Source organism: Quercus suber, unplaced genomic scaffold, assembly GCF_002906115.3.
Source record: "Quercus suber isolate HL8 unplaced genomic scaffold, Cork oak 2.0 scaffold_504, whole genome shotgun sequence".
In the NCBI taxonomy this organism is placed as follows: Eukaryota; Viridiplantae; Streptophyta; class Magnoliopsida; order Fagales; family Fagaceae; genus Quercus; species Quercus suber.
This window is the reverse complement of record NW_027069953.1, coordinates 540,601-564,131: the sequence shown is the minus strand read 5'-3', so window position 1 is coordinate 564,131 and position 23,531 is coordinate 540,601. Positions and strand designations below refer to the sequence as shown.

Genomic DNA, 23,531 nt, shown 5'->3' with positions numbered 1-23,531 from the left:
AATGAATGTTATATTTTTGTTGAACTATATTATTTTGAATGTAGGTTGAATACTTGAAGTGTATGCACTGCTTTTTGGGATGTAAAAAAAATTATTTCTAGATTGATGTTAAATTTAATATTATGCAGATTGAAATGGATTGTGTTACATTCGTGTCAACTCAACACGACTCGTTTATTAAGCGTGTCAAATGGGTTGGGTCAGGTCAACCCGCCTTATTAACAGGTCGGGTTAGGGTTGAAGGATCATGACACTATTATTAAATGGGTCGGGTTAGGGTTGAACCATTTAGTTAAATACCCCTATCTAGACACGACACGAACCCGACACGCTAACCCGAATTGACACCCTTAGTTTTGACCTTCCATTCTTTTTTTCTTTTCTTTTTTTGTTGGATATATATATATATATATATATAGAATCTATTGGGTATATTTATTAGAAAAGGAAATTACACTTTACCCAAATGTGGTTTGCCCAAAAAACACTTATGGTTTAAAAATTGACTCTTTACCCACCTGAGGTAAGCTCTGTTTGTCTCCTATTCCTCACCTTCGTTAAAAACAGGGATAAATTTATACTTTTATTACCCTTTTATGTCTCTCTCCTCTTAAAATATGAAAAACTAAAAAATTCAAGGGAAAAAAAAGATCTAAACGGTAGGTTTTATAAAAAATTAAAACTTAGCCTCTGTTTTGGTAGAAACCAGCAAGATATAACCTTCACATCCTACAAAGGCAATTGTACTTGAATTAGGGGAATTCTCAAAAACTTCCTAGCTTTTCTCCTCCCTGGCAAGTGGCAACCACGGGGCCAATTTTATCAACTTTTGCTTTCACTAAACCAAAGCTATAGAAGAACTTTCTCCTTCCTGTTATAATAATCCAAGACCCATCAGGCAAGAATGATGAATGGGGCAATCATCAAGGAAGATACTTTGTATCTTGGTATTCTGTTCGCCATCAATCTAAAAAAATATAAATGTATGTTTAGTTACTATTTTTTCTCCTTATTTTCTATTTTCAAAATCAATTTTCTATTTTTGAGACTAAAAAACTTGTTTGGCAACTCAAAATGGGTAGAAAACAAAAACTGTTTTCAAAACTCAATTTGTAAAGAAAACTGAAAACATGCAAAAGACAATTTTCAGTTTCTAATTTTCAAAAGTCAATGATAACATGCATTTAATTTAATGAATATGTCTCATTTAATGAGTTAACATTAAATTTCAAATCCTAGAAACAACATATGTTAGTATTTTCTATTTTTTTTCTTCAAAAAACTATCTTTTTAATTTCAACTAACCAAACATGTTTTTGATTTCAAAAATACAAGAAAATTGTTTTTTTTTTTAATATTCCCAAAAACAAGTTTTTGAAAATAGAAAACAAAAACGGTTACCAAACATAACCTAAGCTTTTGATTAAATCCTGCAGCTAGTAGCAATTGTGCATTTCGATGTAACTGAACTGAATTTTTTGGACCATTTGAAGGATCCTCTGCATTTGCATCTACAAGTCTTGAATATTCAAGACGTCCAGGCAACAATTTAGTGTTGCTCCTCACAACAAGATCTTCATTTGTTTGAAGGATATTTTCAACAACTTCAACATTCTTGTAATTATAGAAAAAAAATTTCTGATCTAAATTAAAAGTTAGGTTTTAATTTTTACAAAACCTAGCTTTTAGATCTTCTTTTCTCTTGATTTTTTAGTTTTTTATGTTTTGAGATGATAGAGACATAAAAGGATAGAAAAAATACAAATTTACCCATGTTTTTAATAGAGCTGAGTAACGGGAGACAAATGGAGCTCAAGTGGGTAAAGTATTAATTTTTAAAACACAGGTAGGCAAAGTGTTTTTCGGGCAAACCACAAGTAGACAAAGTGTAATTTCCCCTTATTAAAATTCCTTTTGTGATAGATACATTAGAATTTCAACCTATGATATCCACCACATGATGATTGCTCTTTATCATTTGGCTAAGACACCAATTGATTTATGGTGTGGATGAGGTTCGAATCTCATCTCTCTTATTCGATGATAAGTGACTTTATTAGTTGAAACCATACATGTATCGATTGAAAATATTATGAGTTATCGATTAAGCTATAAGGTTTTTAGAACTTTACTGTCTTACACAAACATTTACCTGTCGTCTAAGTGAGACATATATCTATTTTAAAATTAAAATTTTATTTTTTGGGTGTAAGTGAGGGCATTTAAAATTTTTAATTACATGAAATGATATGATATTGAAGTCTAGATAGATATTTAGATTTGTACTAATATTTAAAATTTTAAACCAAACATTAAATAAATCTTTTTCAAATAGAGATGATCATGTTACTTGTATTTGTGAGTGTTAATGCTCATTTTGGAAGCTCAGTAGCAGGAAGAAGCTCAACGAGATGGGTAGAGAAGAGTTAGTGGATTGGTAGAAAAGTCATTAAGCCCAAATGGTAGGAACAATGGTTTATAGGCCCATAAAGTAAATAAATGGGCCTTAAGAAAAGCAAATGAGCCTAAAGGAGCCCAAAGAGAGAAGTAGTAAACCCATGGGCATTATGTGATGTAGAAAAGTAAGAATGGGCCACAACAAGCCCGAAGTAATGAGGTAAGAAAGTAAGGGGTTGATGGTAAGCCCATGAGCCCCAAGGACGAAAGATAAGGTAGTTGGGTTAGGGAAGCCCAAAAGAGTTAGTAAAAGCCCATGAAAATGTAGAATTAGAAAATGGGCCAAGGATGCCTAAGGAAAACAAATGGGCCAAGGATACCTAAGAAGAAAGAAATGGGACAAAGGAGCCCACAAGCAATGTAATGGGTCAAGAAAGCCCAAAATAACATGAGAATAAATCTAATGATCATACTAAGTCATTGAGAGAAGAATAGGCAGCAGGCCCAAAAGATGCCCAGCAAGTACAGGTCAAATAACACCATAGTAGGAATAGCAGAGTGATATGGCAAGAATGACAACAAGATTACAGAAGGAGCAAAGAATGGGCTAAAGAGGGAAAAACCTACAATTAAGCAAGGCTCAGCCCTTGAAAGGGGCAAGCCAATAAAGAATGAAAAATCAGAAAACAGATCACGCCAAAAGATGTCAAGGATGAGCGGCAGAATGCATAGATGAGCCTCCAGACAATGGCAAATGTATGAGCAGCGGACAAGCTTTTAACGTACACGGGAAGTAGAGCACTCGCAAGGCCTAGGCATTACCAACCTATACCCAACCAATACAAAAGTAATGGGTCATGGGTCAAAAATAAGAGAGAGTATGGTCTAGCTGTAGGGAGAAATGAAAGCCTATTCTGGAGTTCCTGCTTAGATTCTTTTGGGGGTGATGTTTTGCTGGGATGACATACCACCCAAAAAAAGGAAGGAGAGTTGGAACTACTAGGTGCATGCCATGAGGGATAGCAAGAGAGAATACCCACACTGTGGTGGATAAGAATGCCACGATGAGCAAGCAAACAAAACAGTCTTCTTTGTCTAGTAATGGGAAGTGACACAGTCAGCACAGGTAAATGGTGGTGGCTGGGCAGCTAACAAATTAATGGGTAGTCGGGAAGAACACCCTAAACCAAACAAAAGTAGTTAAAGGCTAAAATAGTAAAAATCAACCACGACAGGAAGTATATAAAGGGTCCTTGCCGTGCACAGTAACATCATCACAACAATAACAACCACTAGGAGAGAATCATAACACCACCATCACCATAACAGTACACAAGTAAGCACTAAGAAAGAAAGAAAAGGAGTGGGGAAAGAATCAAGGTAACAAAATGGAGAAAAAAGAGAAATAAGAGAAATAGAGAGGGTAGAATGGCAGGCATGCACCAATAGGCTAATCACTTCTCTCCCTCTAAAATCCTACTCTCTGTTCAGGATAAAGAACTCGTTTGGGCATAAGCCATTCAGGCCCGTTCCCTCAAAGTGGATAATTTCTACAGTAGAATCATCCTGTGAGGTTACCCACGTTAAGGAAGTGGTTCCCTCCTTGGCCTTAGTCCTGTCATTGGCCTTAGTCCCGTAACACAACTAAACACGGTAAACTGATCTTTTCTTTCTTTGATTTTATCGCTTATTGCTATTATTTCTTCTCTTGTCTTTGCAATTTCACCTATAATGCGTTTCTTGTTGCTATATCGTTCTTTTTCCCTATCTTAATTAAGCATCTCTTACTTGCTTTGCTTGACAGTAACATATTTCTTTTATCACTGTTTTTATTGCATTTATTTGCCATAACTCTTCTGTAGCAGCTTTGCCTACCATGGGCATATAACCAAAGTTTCGGCAAACATGGCATAGTTTGTGCGCAAGCTGGACCAAGGTGAGTTGCAATTGGACTGGTCCCAACTCTTTTATCTAGAACACTTGGGCCCAGTGCAGCAGGAGGCAATCCAACCCAAAATCACAAAAAGCCCACAACAGTGAGCCATGTTAGAGGTTGAATTTGAAAAGTCCAATAGAGGAAAAATAATAATAGAGCAAGCCGAAAGTGCATATAGGAAAACCAGACCTTACTAATTAAGGGAGAAGATAATGTTGCAGAATTGATGTCGTTAAAAGGGGGAAGAGATTTCAATTTGCTCTCTTCTGAAATTAAACGACATCTCTCTCTAGAAATTTTGTTTCACCCTAACACTCTCTTTTATTTATCTTTTAAATAGATAGAAATTAATTTTTTTTATTATCATAAACTGAGTCAGCAATTTTAAATAGGTGAAAGTCTTTTAGTGGAATAGTGGACTATTAGAAAAAAGTGACACGGTCTATCATGAGGACCTTATAATTTTTTCCAACAAAGGGCATAAATATCATTTGAATGCCCATGTTATATAGTATATATTTAATAAATTATACCAATATTTATTGAAGTTTTACAAAATGACACTTCTTTGATCTCTAATAATTTATGATATGACACCTCTTTGATGGTTGTATAAATATAACAATTAGGTTTTCACCAACCAAATATTCTAGTTTATTTTTTTATTAGTAACTGAATATTTCATTGTAAAAACCAATTTCTACGGCAACATGCTTAGGGGCTGTGGACTTGCTTAGAGCATCCACAGCCAATGTTGCATAAAAAATGCTATTTTGACATACCAAAAGCCTACTTTATTATTTTATCACATCATTTTACAATATCTCATTTAACAGATGTTTTATCATTCAATTCTATACATTAAAATAATATTTACTACACATTAAAATAATATATTATCTTCTCACCATTATCATCAACAACAGCAACAACATCAACGGCACAACCACCAGCCACCAATATTCACTGCCGCAACAACACCTCTACTGCAAACCAACCACCACAATTACTCACCAATATGGCAATATCAGATCAACCCAAATTGTAGCACCAAAAAAAAGAAAAAAAAATCCACAGATTGAACAAATTGCAGCAAAAACCCATCTACCATAGATTGAATAGATTGCAACAAAAAAAACCCACAAAGAAAAACCCAAATTTCAAGCTCACACCGCCAAGCACCACCTTCAACCACCAAATCCACCAACCACTGGCCGCTGTTAAAACCCATCTACCACCATCGATGAACCTTTAGAGAATTGATGAAACCTTTAGAGAATCGATGAAACCTTCAGAGAATTGGTGAAACTGAGATTGAATAGCGAATTGGCGATACCAGTGGTGGCTCAGTGATGGTGGCTTAGTGAATCGGCGATACTGGTGGTGGCTCAACAAATCAGTGATACCGATGGTGGCTCGGTGAAGGAGATTTTATAGATCAATGATAATGGAATTTGTGAGATGGTAGAAAGGAAATCGGTGGTGGCTCATGATTCATGAATGTAAAGAGAATAGAGCAAAAGGAAAGAGGGAAGAAGAAAAAGTATGGGAGAGTGGAGATGGAGGCGGTGAATCTGTGGCTGGAGAAGATGAAAGTGATATTTTAATTGGGATGAGAGAGAAAGATGAATAAAAAAATAATAAACCATATGCCATTGTTTGTCCATATCGTGCCAAAATTGTGAGGGTACTGTAGCATATTGCAAAAGTTTGGCACATTTAACACATCTGATAAAGGGACGTTTTTGGTGTTTAGTGTGCCAAATGTGCCAAATATTTGGCATTTGGCACATTTGGTACATTTGTTGTGGATGCTCTTATAGGGTTAAATCAATATGTTTTGAAAAGAAAACTATATATATATGAAAAATCAGAAAACAGATCACGCCAAAAGATGTCAAGGATGAGCGGCAGAATGCATAGATGAGCCTCCAGACAATGGCAAATGTATGAGCAGCGGACAAGCTTTTAACGTACACGGGAAGTAGAGCACTCGCAAGGCCTAGGCATTACCAACCTATACCCAACCAATACAAAAGTAATGGGTCATGGGTCAAAAATAAGAGAGAGTATGGTCTAGCTGTAGGGAGAAATGAAAGCCTATTCTGGAGTTCCTGCTTAGATTCTTTTGGGGGTGATGTTTTGCTGGGATGACATACCACCCAAAAAAAGGAAGGAGAGTTGGAACTACTAGGTGCATGCCATGAGGGATAGCAAGAGAGAATACCCACACTGTGGTGGATAAGAATGCCACGATGAGCAAGCAAACAAAACAGTCTTCTTTGTCTAGTAATGGGAAGTGACACAGTCAGCACAGGTAAATGGTGGTGGCTGGGCAGCTAACAAATTAATGGGTAGTCGGGAAGAACACCCTAAACCAAACAAAAGTAGTTAAAGGCTAAAATAGTAAAAATCAACCACGACAGGAAGTATATAAAGGGTCCTTGCCGTGCACAGTAACATCATCACAACAATAACAACCACTAGGAGAGAATCATAACACCACCATCACCATAACAGTACACAAGTAAGCACTAAGAAAGAAAGAAAAGGAGTGGGGAAAGAATCAAGGTAACAAAATGGAGAAAAAAGAGAAATAAGAGAAATAGAGAGGGTAGAATGGCAGGCATGCACCAATAGGCTAATCACTTCTCTCCCTCTAAAATCCTACTCTCTGTTCAGGATAAAGAACTCGTTTGGGCACAAGCCATTCAGGCCCGTTCCCTCAAAGTGGATAATTTCTACAGTAGAATCATCCTGTGAGGTTACCCACGTTAAGGAAGTGGTTCCCTCCTTGGCCTTAGTCCTGTCATTGGCCTTAGTCCCGTAACACAACTAAACACGGTAAACTGATCTTTTCTTTCTTTGATTTTATCGCTTATTGCTATTATTTCTTCTCTTGTCTTTGCAATTTCACCTATAATGCGTTTCTTGTTGCTATATCGTTCTTTTTCCCTATCTTAATTAAGCATCTCTTACTTGCTTTGCTTGACAGTAACATATTTCTTTTATCACTGTTTTTATTGCATTTATTTGCCATAACTCTTCTGTAGCAGCTTTGCCTACCATGGGCATATAACCAAAGTTTCGGCAAACATGGCATAGTTTGTGCGCAAGCTGGACCAAGGTGAGTTGCAATTGGACTGGTCCCAACTCTTTTATCTAGAACACTTGGGCCCAGTGCAGCAGGAGGCAATCCAACCCAAAATCACAAAAAGCCCACAACAGTGAGCCATGTTAGAGGTTGAATTTGAAAAGTCCAATAGAGGAAAAATAATAATAGAGCAAGCCGAAAGTGCATATAGGAAAACCAGACCTTACTAATTAAGGGAGAAGATAATGTTGCAGAATTGATGTCGTTAAAAGGGGGAAGAGATTTCAATTTGCTCTCTTCTGAAATTAAACGACATCTCTCTCTAGAAATTTTGTTTCACCCTAACACTCTCTTTTATTTATCTTTTAAATAGATAGAAATTAATTTTTTTTATTATCATAAACTGAGTCAGCAATTTTAAATAGGTGAAAGTCTTTTAGTGGAATAGTGGACTATTAGAAAAAAGTGACACGGTCTATCATGAGGACCTTATAATTTTTTCCAACAAAGGGCATAAATATCATTTGAATGCCCATGTTATATAGTATATATTTAATAAATTATACCAATATTTATTGAAGTTTTACAAAATGACACTTCTTTGATCTCTAATAATTTATGATATGACACCTCTTTGATGGTTGTATAAATATAACAATTAGGTTTTCACCAACCAAATATTCTAGTTTATTTTTTTATTAGTAACTGAATATTTCATTGTAAAAACCAATTTCTACGGCAACATGCTTAGGGGCTGTGGACTTGCTTAGAGCATCCACAGCCAATGTTGCATAAAAAATGCTATTTTGACATACCAAAAGCCTACTTTATTATTTTATCACATCATTTTACAATATCTCATTTAACAGATGTTTTATCATTCAATTCTATACATTAAAATAATATTTACTACACATTAAAATAATATATTATCTTCTCACCATTATCATCAACAACAGCAACAACATCAACGGCACAACCACCAGCCACCAATATTCACTGCCGCAACAACACCTCTACTGCAAACCAACCACCACAATTACTCACCAATATGGCAATATCAGATCAACCCAAATTGTAGCACCAAAAAAAAGAAAAAAAAATCCACAGATTGAACAAATTGCAGCAAAAACCCATCTGCCATAGATTGAATAGATTGCAACAAAAAAACCCACAAAGAAAAACCCAAATTTCAAGCTCACACCGCCAAGCACCACCTTCAACCACCAAATCCACCAACCACTGGCCGCTGTTAAAACCCATCTACCACCATCGATGAACCTTTAGAGAATTGATGAAACCTTTAGAGAATCGATGAAACCTTCAGAGAATTGGTGAAACTGAGATTGAATAGCAAATTGGCGATACCAGTGGTGGCTCAGTGATGGTGGCTTAGTGAATCGGCGATACTGGTGGTGGCTCAACAAATCAGTGATACCGATGGTGGCTCGGTGAAGGAGATTTTATAGATCAATGATAATGGAATTTGTGAGATGGTAGAAAGGAAATCGGTGGTGGCTCATGATTCATGAATGTAAAGAGAATAGAGCAAAAGGAAAGAGGGAAGAAGAAAAAGTATGGGAGAGTGGAGATGGAGGCGGTGAATCTGTGGCTGGAGAAGATGAAAGTGATATTTTAATTGGGATGAGAGAGAAAGATGAATAAAAAAATAATAAACCATATGCCATTGTTTGTCCATATCGTGCCAAAATTGTGAGGGTACTGTAGCATATTGCAAAAGTTTGGCACATTTAACACATCTGATAAAGGGACGTTTTTGGTGTTTAGTGTGCCAAATGTGCCAAATATTTGGCATTTGGCACATTTGGTACATTTGTTGTGGATGCTCTTATAGGGTTAAATCAATATGTTTTGAAAAGAAAACTATATATACATAAGAGAGGAGTGTCAGTCATCCACAAATCTCTAGAGTTGAGAATGTCATTTTGTCCACAATTTGAGGAAAAATATTTTTTTTAAAATAGAAAATTATTATTTTTTTAATTTTTTTTTATAGAAGGAATAGAAAATTATGTTAGTGAAAGAAATCACAATTTGAGAAAGCATAAACTTAACTATTATATTTGTACACACTTCAAAGACGGGAATTTCATTTATACAATGTTTGAGGATGAATGCATTTTGATTTACCATTTTTTTTTTTTATTGGGTGTATTTGTTGAAATTTATTTTTGATAGATATGTTAAATTTTCAACCAATGATGTTCACCACATGATAATTGCTTTTTACTATTAGGTCAAGACATCAATTAATTTATGGTGTGAGTGAGACTCGAATCTCATATTTCTTACTCGATAATAAGTGGCTTTACTAGTTGAGTTTGCGTATTTGTTAAATTAAATGCCAACAAAGTAATACAATGTAAGAAATAATATAGATGCAGTTATAATTTCATCCTAATAAGGCCAACAGTTAAAAGGAAGGTAAAATGAAATTTGGCAAAATATCAAGGGAAAAAATCATTTAACATGGAGTTGCTGTAAAAGGAAATAACACATTGAGTTTGTATTTGGTATGACCAAGTGGCTAGGTGCATTTTTGTAGTTGAAATTTTTATTTTTTCTTAGTTTACTTCTGAAGACAAGTATACTCTAAAAGTATTCTAAAAGAAAAAAAAATCGTGTCTACTCTAAATTATATACTATAAATAAGTAAAAAACTAACACATATATCTCATTATGTACTATAAATAAGTAAAAAAACTAACACATATCTCTCTCTCTCTGTATTTTATTTTTGGCTTGCATAGAACTAGAAGGTTATATGTGGTCAGTGAGTATCAACTGTATCAAGTAACCACTGACCAAATCTGAAATCTAATTAATTTTACGTTTTCTATTCATCATTGTTTCATTTCCTAAACAGCCACCTAATAAAATATGGCTTAAAAACACAGAGAGAGAGAGAGAGAGAGAGAGAGAGAGAGAGGCAGTAAATAATATAGTTTCTTTGTCCATCTTCCATCTCTATTTATTGGTTTTGATTTTGGCTCATTCATCAGCAGCATGCAGCCACTGCCACTTCATATAAATATTTTGGTCAGATACCCCACCTCTAAAGCTCTGTTTTTTTTTTTTTTTTTTTTTTTTTTTTTTTTCAAATAATTTTTTTTATTGTGATTTCTTTATTTTTATTTTATTTTTCTCATATTCATAATTTATGGAAAGAGGTTGAAAGAAAAAAGCAAAGCATGACTGTCTTCCTTCCCAAAACAAAAGGTCAAAGTAAAACGTTGGGACTTGATTTAGATGACTGATGAACAAAAATAAATTTCTTCCTCATTTTTCTCATATTCAGTTAGTGTTTCCATATTATTAGAATCTAGTAGTAATATACCATGACAAAAAAGGAAAAATCCATTTCAGTTATTACTTATTTGTCACAATTCAAAATTTTCAAATGTGTTTTTAAGAAACAAAGAATTAGAAAATTGGGTTAATTAATTCTGTGCAGACTCCCCTCCTTCTTCTTCTTTGCTTTTATTTATTTATTTTTGACAAAGTAAATTAAAAACTGGGACGAATATGTTAAAGCCTTACAAGCATGAATCCCAAATGGGAAAGGCAGTGGGGATTAAAAAAAAAATACAAACCCAATTACGTTAAATATCTTATGTCCTATATATACTCCTATAAAATATAGTTATAATAAGAAAGAGGAGAGTTGAACTCTTGGACGTTTTTGCTGGAAACACTAAGAAATGTCAACTAAAATATAAGACTCTTGACAAATTCATCTTATTTATATATTTGAAAATGCCTCAAATCTGTCCAAAATCCACTTGTTTATTTGACCTTGATCAGTTAGGTCCAGGTAAATTATATAGGATCAACCTAAAATAAATATTTAAAATAATATTTAACTAAATTTAAGCGTAGATATGAACTTTCACATTAAATTAAACAATATTCATAATATAATTTAAATATATTTAAACACTATAACTGTGCAACTGATATTTATTAGGTAAAAACCCACTATTAAAATAAAATAAAAAAAAAAAACCTTAAGTTCGACTTAACATTTAAATTGTTTTATACGACATAGTTTAACTTTAAAGCATTCAAATAAATATTTAGAAACCAAAAAACTACCTAAGTTGTTTAACAACTCATCATCACCTTCCTCATTAGATTTAGAGTAGGTGTGCATGCCATTAGTTTATTTACCAACTATATATGAGAGACGATAAATAATGGTAAAGAAAACTTTCTTTCTATAGGTTTTAAAGAGAGTAATATTCCTTCTTCTTCTTTGCTTTTATTTATTTATTTTTGACAAAGTAAATTAAAAACTGGGACGAATATGTTAAAGCCTTACAAGCATGAATCCCAAATGGGAAAGGCAGTGGGGATTAAAAAAAAAATACAAACCCAATTACGTTAAATATCTTATGTCCTATATATACTCCTATAAAATATAGTTATAATAAGAAAGAGGAGAGTTGAACTCTTGGACGTTTTTGCTGGAAACACTAAGAAATGTCAACTAAAATATAAGACTCTTGACAAATTCATCTTATTTATATATTTGAAAATGCCTCAAATCTGTCCAAAATCCACTTGTTTATTTGACCTTGATCAGTTAGGTCCAGGTAAATTATATAGGATCAACCTAAAATAAATATTTAAAATAATATTTAACTAAATTTAAGCGTAGATATGAACTTTCACATTAAATTAAACAATATTCATAATATAATTTAAATATATTTAAACACTATAACTGTGCAACTGATATTTATTAGGTAAAAACCCACTATTAAAATAAAATAAAAAAAAAAAACCTTAAGTTCGACTTAACATTTAAATTGTTTTATACGACATAGTTTAACTTTAAAGCATTCAAATAAATATTTAGAAACCAAAAAACTACCTAAGTTGTTTAACAACTCATCATCACCTTCCTCATTAGATTTAGAGTAGGTGTGCATGCCATTAGTTTATTTACCAACTATATATGAGAGACGATAAATAATGGTAAAGAAAACTTTCTTTCTATAGGTTTTAAAGAGAGTAATAGACAAACACATATTTTTAGGGATGAAAATGCAGCAGAGTAGGGAAGGGCATGGCCATATTATGAGGAGTCCAAATTTTCTGCTCCACAAATAAAAACATGTCATAAATTAGAAGGTATAAATTTAGCATTTAATAAATTAGATGGACATATGACATGTTTTTATTTGTGGAGTATGTAGTGAAGCAAGAGTGGGATAGAAGATTTAAACTCATATTATAAGTGCTGCATTTCTACCCCACCAGACCCTACCTTACCTTGCCTTATTTATGCTCCACATGGTCTCGCCTTGCCTCGACAGACAAGGTAGAGATTTTCCCCGTCCTCACTCCATTACCAGAGTGGATTGATGCAAGGCAAGGTGAAATTTCCATCCAAATGGAAACTATAATTTTTTAAATATATATATATATATATTATATTTTTTAATGGTATTTCCATAATTTAAATGCATATTAATTCGAGGCTTGGATGTTTAATGTGAAATTCAAACCTTGATATGGGGCCGACTTGGTAAGTGGCCTAAGGAGACAATTTTAAGTGAAATGTTGTCTTATATTAGATATCATTGAAATAATTTTATATAAATTTTTACTCTCTTTTTTTAACATAAAATTACTAATTAAAGTTTGGCATTTAAATTTTTGCTAAGATCTCATTTTTAAATGATAATATGCCTATCCCCCTAAGATTTCTTGACAATTAATTTTAGGTAGGAGAATAAGTTTAGGGGTCACATAGAAAAATAATAGTTTGATGTTGACTACTTATCAAGAAATGTTCTTAGAAAGAGGGACAGTAAATGTGGTTGGATGAGGACTAGTTGCAAGAGTAACTTTTTGAAAGAGAAAGGGAGAAGAGATATTTGATGGGGGTATGGAAAATTTTTATTATTTTAAAAAGAAATAAAGTGATGAAAGCTTTATTTATTTATTTATAAGTGATATAGAGAAAATAAAATTGTATATGTGCCTCTTCAATTTTTAACTAGGCATTGAAAATTCTAAAAAAAAAAAGTATGTTATATATTTCATTTAAAATTATTAAATAAATATAATAATTGTAATATAGGACCAAAATTATGAGGCCTTAAATTATATGGGCCTAATAGAAAATCGCCTTAATTAGCAAGGATGGAGCCGTCCTTGCTCTGACATGTTAAATATTTAAACCCAAACTTACCCCCCATATAATCCCAAACCCTTAGTCGTATAGTTTGGTTTGCTTAAAAAATAAGATGAGTAAAAGTATAATAAAATTTTTTTAACAAGGCCTTCAAAAAAAAAAAAAAAAATTTAACAAGACTTTAAGAAAATAAGCTAAGCTAAAGGGAAAGCCAAATCAAGGCCGTATTGAAAACTCACTAAACCAACCAATTATCATCTCTAAATCTAAAAATTCGTGATAGTCTCTTCAAAAAAAAAAAAAAAAAAAATTTAACAAGACTTTAAGAAAATAAGCTAAGCTAAAGGGAAAGCCAAATCAAGGCCGTATTGAAAACTCACTAAACCAACCAATTATCATCTCTAAATCTAAAAATTCGTGATAGTCTTGCATGGGCATGAAGCATGCACGCATGCGCGCTGCCTAGGCCATGACAGCCCACCCACGCAGCCAAGGCCATGTCATGCCCCGTGAGTGGGCAACTCTAATTAATTAATCACATTTTTACTCTCAACCAGTCAGCACCTCCTAGTGTATCTAACAAAAACACCTAAGTTGTTACTATTAAATAAATAAAAAAGGTAATTAAGACAATTATAGACTTATAATATCACAATGTTATTATAATATCTTCTCTACTAGTTTAGTTTATTTTTGACTTATTTGGTTCAAGTGTAACCGTTTAAGCTACATTTCTTCTAGTCTAGACATAGTTATGCTTTTGTCAAACAAAAAAAATGTTTTTAAATTGCAAACTCCCATCTTTTTCTTAGCCATAAAATTTTCACAATTTCGTTGAATCTTGTAAAAGAGAAGGAAAAAAGAGTTGAAACACAAAGAAAAGTGAGACAAACTCCGAGAATCCTTATACGGTTGTAAAAGTTATTTGTAACCCAAGAAGTAGACTGGTAATTAAAGTCTTCGTCCGCAAATTGTATAGGAACTAACGTCGTTTGGTTTTGGACATTGTATTTTTAGAACGCACAACACAACTTGTTCTCCTCATTACTTGGGTCTTTTATTATTGTAGCTTGTTTTGTCCTTTCGGTAGTCAATACCTCTATAGAACACTGAAACAGTTACATAAAAAAGGCTCTTTGTGCTGAGCAAGTGCGCATGCCAAATCACAAAAACAGCTCACACAAATACATAAAGTATTTTGCAGACACAAATATACACTGTCCTTTTTTGGCTTTTTCAATAATTTAGGTTGTTACAACTTACAAAGCATTACAAGTCATTAGTCCAGAGCAGAAGATTCCGCCATCTATTCAGGAACTATTTTGGACTGATCCCTTAAAAACCCCATTAACGTTTTAGTCATTACCGCCTTTACCTTCTTCTCCATTATTGCTTCTCTTTGCCAATCTTAACACAAATACAAGGTAAAGGTACTAACTTTCTTTTTTTTTTTCTTTTTTTTTTTTTTTTAAATTTAAAATTTTGTATATTGTGGTTTTTTGGTTGAAGCAAAATAATTGAGCGTGAGAAAGGGATAGAGAGTGACGTATAAGTATATAACTGAAAAATACGATGAGGAAGCTTACATGCTGGGCAAAGAGAGAGCCATTAGGGGCAGGTGTCTTTGTTTTTAAAGCCTTGCCGCTGTTTCACTTGGCCTTTTCTCTCTGGCGAATAAAATCACTACTTTTTTTTCGTTTCGGTGATAAAAATCTCAAATTTTCTAGACCCTTTGGAGCCTAGACCAAGCTTTTGACGCCAAGTGATTGCATAGGAGCCTAGCTTTTTCTAGATCCTATGATACCTCTCTGAAAGGTGATATAGCCAAAGCCACTGGTTTTGTGAATACGTTGGATTTAGATAATGGGGTTTAATTTGTTTCTTCTGTCTCACTCGATTTTTTTGATTGCTTTATTTTAGTGATTGGTATTAAATCAGTGATTCATTGGATTCCCTGCACCATATAGGTGTTCACACATAATAGATCAGTTTGTTGTTGAATTTGTTGGACTGGGTTAACATGAATAGCTTTTGATTGCTTGATCTGTGATCTGGGTTTTCATCTTTCAGGTTTGTTCATAATTGAGTTAGAGGAGTTGCTATCAAATTTCTATTAAAAATGAGTGGAGCTGTGCTTGTGGCTGTTGCTGCTGCTGTTGGAAACTTACTGCAGGGATGGGATAATGCTACTATCGCAGGTAAAATATACTGTTTCAGATACGTTTTAAAGGCTTGAAGTACTTTTCTATTGTCTTTTCCATGATTAAAAGTCAGATTCTTTAGATGGACAAGTTGCAGTTTTGTGATTCAGAGATTTTTTATGATTTGGATTTGTTTTCTGTACCAATAATTGAATCTGGGTAATCCATATCTTTCCTTGATATGACCGAAGTTTCAACCTTTTCTTTGTAAAAGCATATAAGATTTGGTTACTAAATCTCATTCTTGAAATGCTTTTTCTGTTTTTGATGTAGGGGCTGTTTTGTACATAAAGAGGGAATTCAAATTAGAGAGTGAACCCACTGTAGAAGGGCTAATCGTGGCCATGTCACTTATTGGAGCCACTTTGATTACAACATGTTCTGGAGCCGTAGCGGACTGGCTAGGCCGCCGTCCTTTGCTGATAATCTCATCTGTCCTTTATTTTATTAGTGGTCTTGTACTGTTGTGGTCTCCCAATGTTTATGTGCTATTGTTTGCTAGACTTTTAGATGGATTTGGAATTGGTTTGTCTGTTACTCTCGTTCCTGTTTATATATCTGAGACTGCACCGCCTGAAATAAGGGGATTACTGAATACTTTACCTCAGTTCGCTGGTTCTGGGGGAATGTTTATGTCATATTGCATGGTGTTTGGGATGTCATTGATGCAATCACCTAGCTGGAGGTTGATGTTGGGGGTTCTTTCTGTTCCTTCTCTTGTTTACTTTGCACTGACAGTATTCTTCTTGCCTGAGTCTCCGCGGTGGCTTGTTAGTAAAGGGCGTATGCTTGAGGCAAAGCAGGTTTTGCAGAGGCTGCGTGGCAGAGAAGATGTCTCTGGTTAGTTGTTCTGTGCTGTTTTCATGTACATTATTGGTTGTTGCCTCAACTCACAAACTTGTTTTTCTTTCATGGAACTTTGCTGTTCATGTGGGAGTTTTTGTTTATAGATGCTTAGTTATGGGTTTTTAGATTTTACTTTGAGATTGAACTTGAATAATTCATTTAGAATGTCAAAATTTGAATTGTTATGGAATATAAATATAAGGTGAGAACGGAAGAGGTAAATGTAGTTCAGTCACTAAGACCTATGTCCTCAACACCAAAAACCAATCAATTCCTTGTTTTCATCTTCAACTTGCAGAAAGTGTCATACTTTTCTAACACTCCCCCTCAAGGTGTGTATTAATCTTTGATGAAATGCACAACTTGTAGAAATTGAATCCAAAGCTTAAAACTATGTCTACCAGAACCTTTTGGGTTTCAAGAAAATAAGCCAATGAGGGAATACTTTTTACGAACTGATTTTAGTACCTCAAGGGAACATAAAAATAATGCTATTAAAATGACAACCCCTCAATGAGAAATCCGCTAGAAATCCTCCTATGAAGATGTCATTATAATATTGATGTGACAAATATCCTTTGCTATTAAAGTACTAGGAATGAGAATTGCATAGGTAAAATTACCAATATGCATGAAGAAACGGTAAAATTTCCTATTAAAACTAGGATGAAAAGAAAGGGGGTAGATGATAAAAGACGATTAACAATATTTTTATGTTAGAAATCACCAACAAGAAGAAAATAATGGGAGTGAAGAGATTCAAGCAAGGTCCAGTTGACCTGCTTTGATGCCATGTCAACATTTGAAATATCATGGAATGTAAATAGAAGATGAGAAAGAGGGAAAAATGGAAGAGATTAACATGGTTCGGTCACTAAGACCTAAGTCCGCAACACCAAAAGCCAAAGTACTACATCTTTCATTCACTTGATTGATCACACATTACAAGGGAATTCATATTTATAATGAGATTTACCGAATTTGAATATAGGTCAACTACCAATTTATTACATGTATATTTTGATTTTGAAATACCTTATGAATATAATTGCTTGGTCCAATCCCTTGATTTACTCCAACCAGTCATCCTTGATTTCATCTTCAATTTGTGGAAAGTGTCATACTTTTCCAATACAGGACATCTAAAGTTCTTAAATGTTATTGAGTGATATAATTGTTGCTTGATGTCTGTATAAATTCTTTGCTTAGTTTTCACAATAAAGTCAATGCTGAAGCTATTCTGTCCTTGTTGATATATTTAACTTATTTTACATTTTATTTTTTATTTTTGGCATTTTGAAGGCTGAATATGAATAAGAAATATCTGGCTTTTTGAGAGAGAGAAGTGAGGCTTTAGCATTCGCTCACACGCATGTATGCAAGTACTTGTATAAAGTGAGGCTTCATTTTGGTCTATCACAAGGCCTCTATTTTATAAAATACTGTATGAGAATTGTTGGAATTTGAATTCCCAATGTTTACTTTCTCAATTCCCTCCGATGCTTTCTTCAAAGCATCATATCAGTGCATAACATTATATATTGCGTCTATTGGTATATTTGTGCCTTCAGATGTGTGGAATAGAATATTTATGCCATAAATTACAACATATTTGATTGCCTCCATAGGCCTTTAAGAAAGAGGATAAAAAGAGCCATATTTGTTTGGATTTACAACAACTTGGCCATTTAAATTCAAGAACAATAATTATTTATCTTTCTTCTCTTAAAAAAAAAAAAAATCAAGAACAATAATTGAATTTTTATTGGTGGTCTTGTTCCTTTTTTGGGCATGTGATTTCTGTTTCCTAACTTTGCTCCTCTGTAGTACTGCTTGATTTACATCTCTGGTAATGTTTCAGATTATTCTTTTGCTTTTAGAACAGTGTGGAAAACTCAATCTGTGCCTGCCATTTGCTTCATTATATTGACTATCTGATAACTAAGATTTGTATAATGCGTATCCTCTTCAAATGAACAGGTGAGATGGCTTTACTAGTAGAGGGTCTTGGAGTTGGGGCTGAAACATCTATCGAGGAGTACATTATTGGCCCAGACAATGAGATTATGGATGATGACCAGGATCTATCTGGTGAAAAAGATCAAATTAAGTTATATGGCCCTGAAGAGGGTCTCTCCTGGATTGCCAGACCTGTTACAAGACAGAGTACTGTTGGCCTTGTGTCTCGGCATGGAAGCATGGCAAGTCGTAGTGGTCTTGTAGATCCTCTTGTAACCCTCTTTGGCAGTGTCCATGAGAAGCTCCCTGAAACAGGAAGCATGCGAAGCATGCTTTTTCCACACTTTGGCAGCATGTTCAGCGTTGGAGGAGGAAATCAACCGAGACAGGAAGAGTGGGATGAGGAGAGTCTTGCCAGAGAGGGTGAGGAGTATGTATCTGATGCTGCTGCTGGTGATTCTGATGACAATTTGCATAGTCCATTGATCTCACGTCAAACGACAAGCCTAGAAAAGGAGTTGGGCCCACCTCCCCATGGCAGCCTTTCAAGCATGAGGCATGGCAGTACTACACAAGAACCAGGCAGTAGCATGGGGATTGGTGGCGGTTGGCAGCTGGCATGGAAATGGTCTGAGAGAGAAGGCAAAGATGGCAAGAAGGAAGGAGGGTTTAAAAGAATTTATTTGCACCAGGAGGGTGTACCTGGATCTGTGCGTGGGTCTCTAGTTTCTATTCCTGGTGTTGATGCCACACCAGATGGTGAGGTCATCCAGGCTGCTGCTTTAGTAAGTCAACCTGCTCTTTATTCTGCAGATCTTATGAAGCAGCATACAGTTGGACCAGCTATGGTACACCCGTCCGAAGTTGCTGCAAAAGGGCCAAGTTGGGCTGATCTTTTTGAACCAGGAGTGAAACATGCATTGGCTGTTGGGGTGGGACTTCAAATACTTCAGCAGGTAAAAAAATAGTATCTACTGGAGAACTTATAGTTTCTTTTTGTTTGAACTTTAAACAATGTATGTCTATTGGTCTTTCTAGTTAACGGCATGCAGCATGGTAAAACATCTCCTTTGCAAACCTCTACTTTGCAAATCTAGGTAGCAGCTGTTTTCTAGGTTTTATGGGAAATTGAACAGGCTAGGTACAATTTATTCTTCTACAAGCTGCTAAAAGACTAATTAACTAATGAAATATATGTGTGTTTGAATGCATTGTGTTGCATGCATAACATCTACAGTATAAGAATTATGAGTCATTACAAGCAAAACTCATGAATGTTGACAAAGTACTCATTATCTATTCACAAAAATAAATAAATAAAAATAAAACTCTCATGAATGTTGATGAATCTGAACTAGGCATTTTTTTGGTTTTGTGACTCATCTGGAGTTGGAGAAGAATATAGCAGGAAAGTCTCAATGCTAGTAGCGAGAAGCAGAAGTGTATTTTTGGTGACTATCCAAGATTGTGTGGGAATAATTCAGGGAAGGGTTGACTACCTTACTATGAAAAAAAATAAATAAATAGCCTTAGTCTCAAATGCAATAAATTAAATTTTATGTGCAACTGGCTTATAATTATTGTATTTGAAGCCTTCTTGATAAAATAGAAAGAATCAAATAGGGAATTGGGTTCTTCTATTTTCTTCCTGATAAATTAAAAAACTGCTATTTTTTGTTGCAATATATTACCAAAATGAAAATTTTCATGATTTTTTTTTTTTAAATATTTAATCTCTCCAAAAAATAGGGGGACAATAAGGTTGCCTACCAATCACCTCTCTCATACCTCACAAAAGTGGGAGTTTTGTGCACTAGGTACAACCCTTTTTTTACCCATAATTTTTAGGATTTTGTGGTATACTGACCTTGTTACTGGAGAAACCATTGCCTGAATGTTACTTTCTGTTTCATTTTTGTCTGACCTGCTGCATATATTCTTTCTTATATGTGCAGTTCTCCGGCATAAATGGGGTTCTGTACTACACACCTCAAATTCTCGACCAGGCAGGTGTTGGAGTTCTTCTTTCAAACTTGGGCCTTAGTTCGTCTTCTGCATCTCTGCTTATTAGTGCAATGACAACTTTGTTGATGCTTCCTGCTATAGCTGTTGCCATGAGGCTCATGGATGTCTCTGGCAGGAGGTACTTTATTCCTCTTTTTGTCCATATTCTTTAGTAACTTTTTTGATAAGTATATTGTTTAGTAACTTTGTTGAGAGGACGACAATGTCTGTTGCTATATGATAATAGATATTTTTTTCAGAAGGTAAAAGCCTAAATTTTTATTCTTTGTACCCAGTTGTATAATTGTAGCTCTTGTTTGAAATTCATAAAATGTTCCTTAGGTGGTTTTGTTGATTGTTCGTGCCTTTTTGAGTTATATCTGGCAATGAAACATGTTACCTAGATTCATGGCACTTTCTGGTATTTCCAATGGAGAGGTCTAAGTTTCAAATCCCCCCTTCCTTATTGTTGTAAACTTGGTAATTATCGAATTATAATAAATAAAAAACTAGATCTCCATCAGTCCTATCCATATTGGGATATGATCAGGTTGATGCATGGGTCCATGTCAGGTTTGGGTTAGATGGCTCATATAATTTGTTGCTGCACATGTGAATTTGTTCTTTATTCTAGTTATGCATGGACATACACTAACGCCTGATGAAAATAATAAGGGAGTACATAATGTGGTAGACATTGGTGGGACTTGTTAAAAAAAAAAGGTATCTGTACCATTGAATCACAGATATATGTTCATAATTAATGGGCTTCTCTCTTGATCAATCTAACCCCTTAATGAAAAATCAATTGTTCATTCATCATTGACTTCTAGGAGGATTGACCCTGTTTAGGCTGCATATGAGGCGGGTCACCCCATTAAAAGGTCTGCCCAACAACTGTCCCCTTTTAATTTGCTTCAGTTATGAGAAAACGCAAAGACAATCCATCTCTATTTTAACCATCATGGCTACTTATAAAAGAAAAACCCTAAGAAATTTTCTTTTCCACTCAAATGCATGTCTTATATATTACTCCCTCCATCATGTTCTGTTTGTCCATCATTTCAATTTAGGATGTCCAAATATATTATCTGCTATGAAAAGTTAATAGACACGATTTCCATAACTTTCCTAACCTACCTTTATTTGAAGAGTCAATACTCCCATCGTTTTATAATAGCTTAAATTATGAAGAGCATTTTTGGACATTAATAATATATTTTTTTTCAAAAATAAAAATGACCTTCCATAAAAGGTTGGATTTTCTATGGTGAACAAACAAAATGGAATGGTAATTAGCTTCCCGAGTATGGTGGTACTCAGGAAACTTGTACATATATGTAGATTTGTGTGTCGTGTTTCCTAGTCACAAAATATTTTGTGAATTTCAGCTACAACTTGAAAATAACAAGAACTAGTTTAAATCTCTTTCATTTTTCACCATTGCACAGTTAGTTAATATTTATATTCTAACTATCATGTTTAAGTAATGTAAAAATTCCTAACTGATGGTAAGAGGCATGAGTGGATGGTTCTCTTTTTGAAGTTCTTGAATGACCCATTTGGATCAGTATATAGCCTGGACAGTCATTTAGTGACAGAATCGTTTCTAGAGACTAGCCAAGTAGACTTGGGACTTTGAGAGAACAATTATTGCCTTTTCTTTTCCTGCTGATTTCCTGTTGAACTTTGTTTAGAGTCTTGTAATGTTTCATGTGCAGCTGGAGTCACAATTAGTGTTAATTTTGTGTCTTTGTTTTTTTCCTTGGTAATAAATGCTGCACATGTACTGGAATCTGCAAAATTTTGCTTGAACGAAGAAGTTTCCTGTTGTTTGTGATGATGAGTAACATTAGGGGCTTCCAAAGTCCTTGACATTAATTTCATTGTAAGGATGTCTGCAAAGATGTTTGCATGAATGGATGATATGAAAGATGCCACTAAATGCAAATATGTCATGTCATATAAAATCAATATCTTACCTCTGCTAATTTGAGTTTGTTAGTTTGATGTGAATTTGTGTACATTTTCCTTTAATTGCTTTTGTTCTTTCATGTTTTGGTTCATCTCATGGTTTGTTTTTCGTTTTTTCCCCATTGCAGGACTTTGTTGCTTACCACAATCCCTATCTTGATACTATCTCTTGTCATCCTAGTCCTTGGAAGTCTTGTGGATATGGGCAGTGTTGTGAACGCATCAATCTCAACGTTAGTGTTATTCTCTACTTCTGCTTCTTTGTCATGGGTTTGGGCCAATCCCCAACATTCTCTGTGCAGAGATCTTCCCCACCCGAGTTCGTGGCCTCTGCATTGCCATATGTGCCCTCACATTTTGGATAGGTGACATCATTGTCACCTACACACTCCCAGTGATGCTCAAATCCATTGGCCTCGCTGGTGTTTTTGGTTTGTATGCGATTGTGTGCCTCATATCATGGGTGTTTGTTTTCATGAAAGTCCCTGAAACCAAGGGTATGCCACTTGAAGTGATTACCGAGTTCTTCTCAGTGGTGCTAAGCAGACTGCAGACGCCAAGAAAAATTAACTCGGTTGCCATGATGTATTGAAAATTTTGACTAGTGTTTGTCTTTCTGCTTTCATTTGGCTCAGTTTTTTTTATCATATACTTTTTGGGTTATGGGAAGCTTGATTTCTGTAGGATAAAAAAAAAGTATCATATTTTTCTTGTAAACATTAGTTTATGGCTGAAATGAATGACTTTATAGTAGCTGTGCTCTTGTTTCAAAAATGAAACTGTTGAATGACTTCTTGTTATGCTAGGCTGATGGCAGAGGTGTTGCCAGCTTGAGGGATGAGGATGATTTTTTTGGAAAATGTACTACAGTGGGAGAAGTGTGTATTGCAATGACGTTAGCCATTCAGGGGAAAAATAGTGACATTGGCCACAAATGAGAGCTCCTAGCAGATA

General features: G+C 34.6%; 1 protein-coding gene across 1 annotated transcript; it reads left to right on the top strand.

Moving 5' to 3' along the window:
* The first annotated feature begins 15,171 nt into the window (after positions 1-15,171).
* Positions 15,172-23,330, top strand: LOC112033128 (monosaccharide-sensing protein 2). Its single transcript, XM_024065905.2, is given in 9 exon segments — positions 15,172-15,408; positions 15,664-15,791; positions 16,068-16,634; positions 18,621-19,555; positions 20,555-20,742; positions 22,706-22,809; positions 22,812-22,841; positions 22,844-23,107; positions 23,110-23,330. Coding segments are annotated over 8 exon segments (2,205 nt in total). The 5' UTR covers positions 15,172-15,408; positions 15,664-15,712; the 3' UTR covers positions 23,148-23,330.
* The last annotated feature ends 201 nt before the right edge of the window (positions 23,331-23,531 follow it).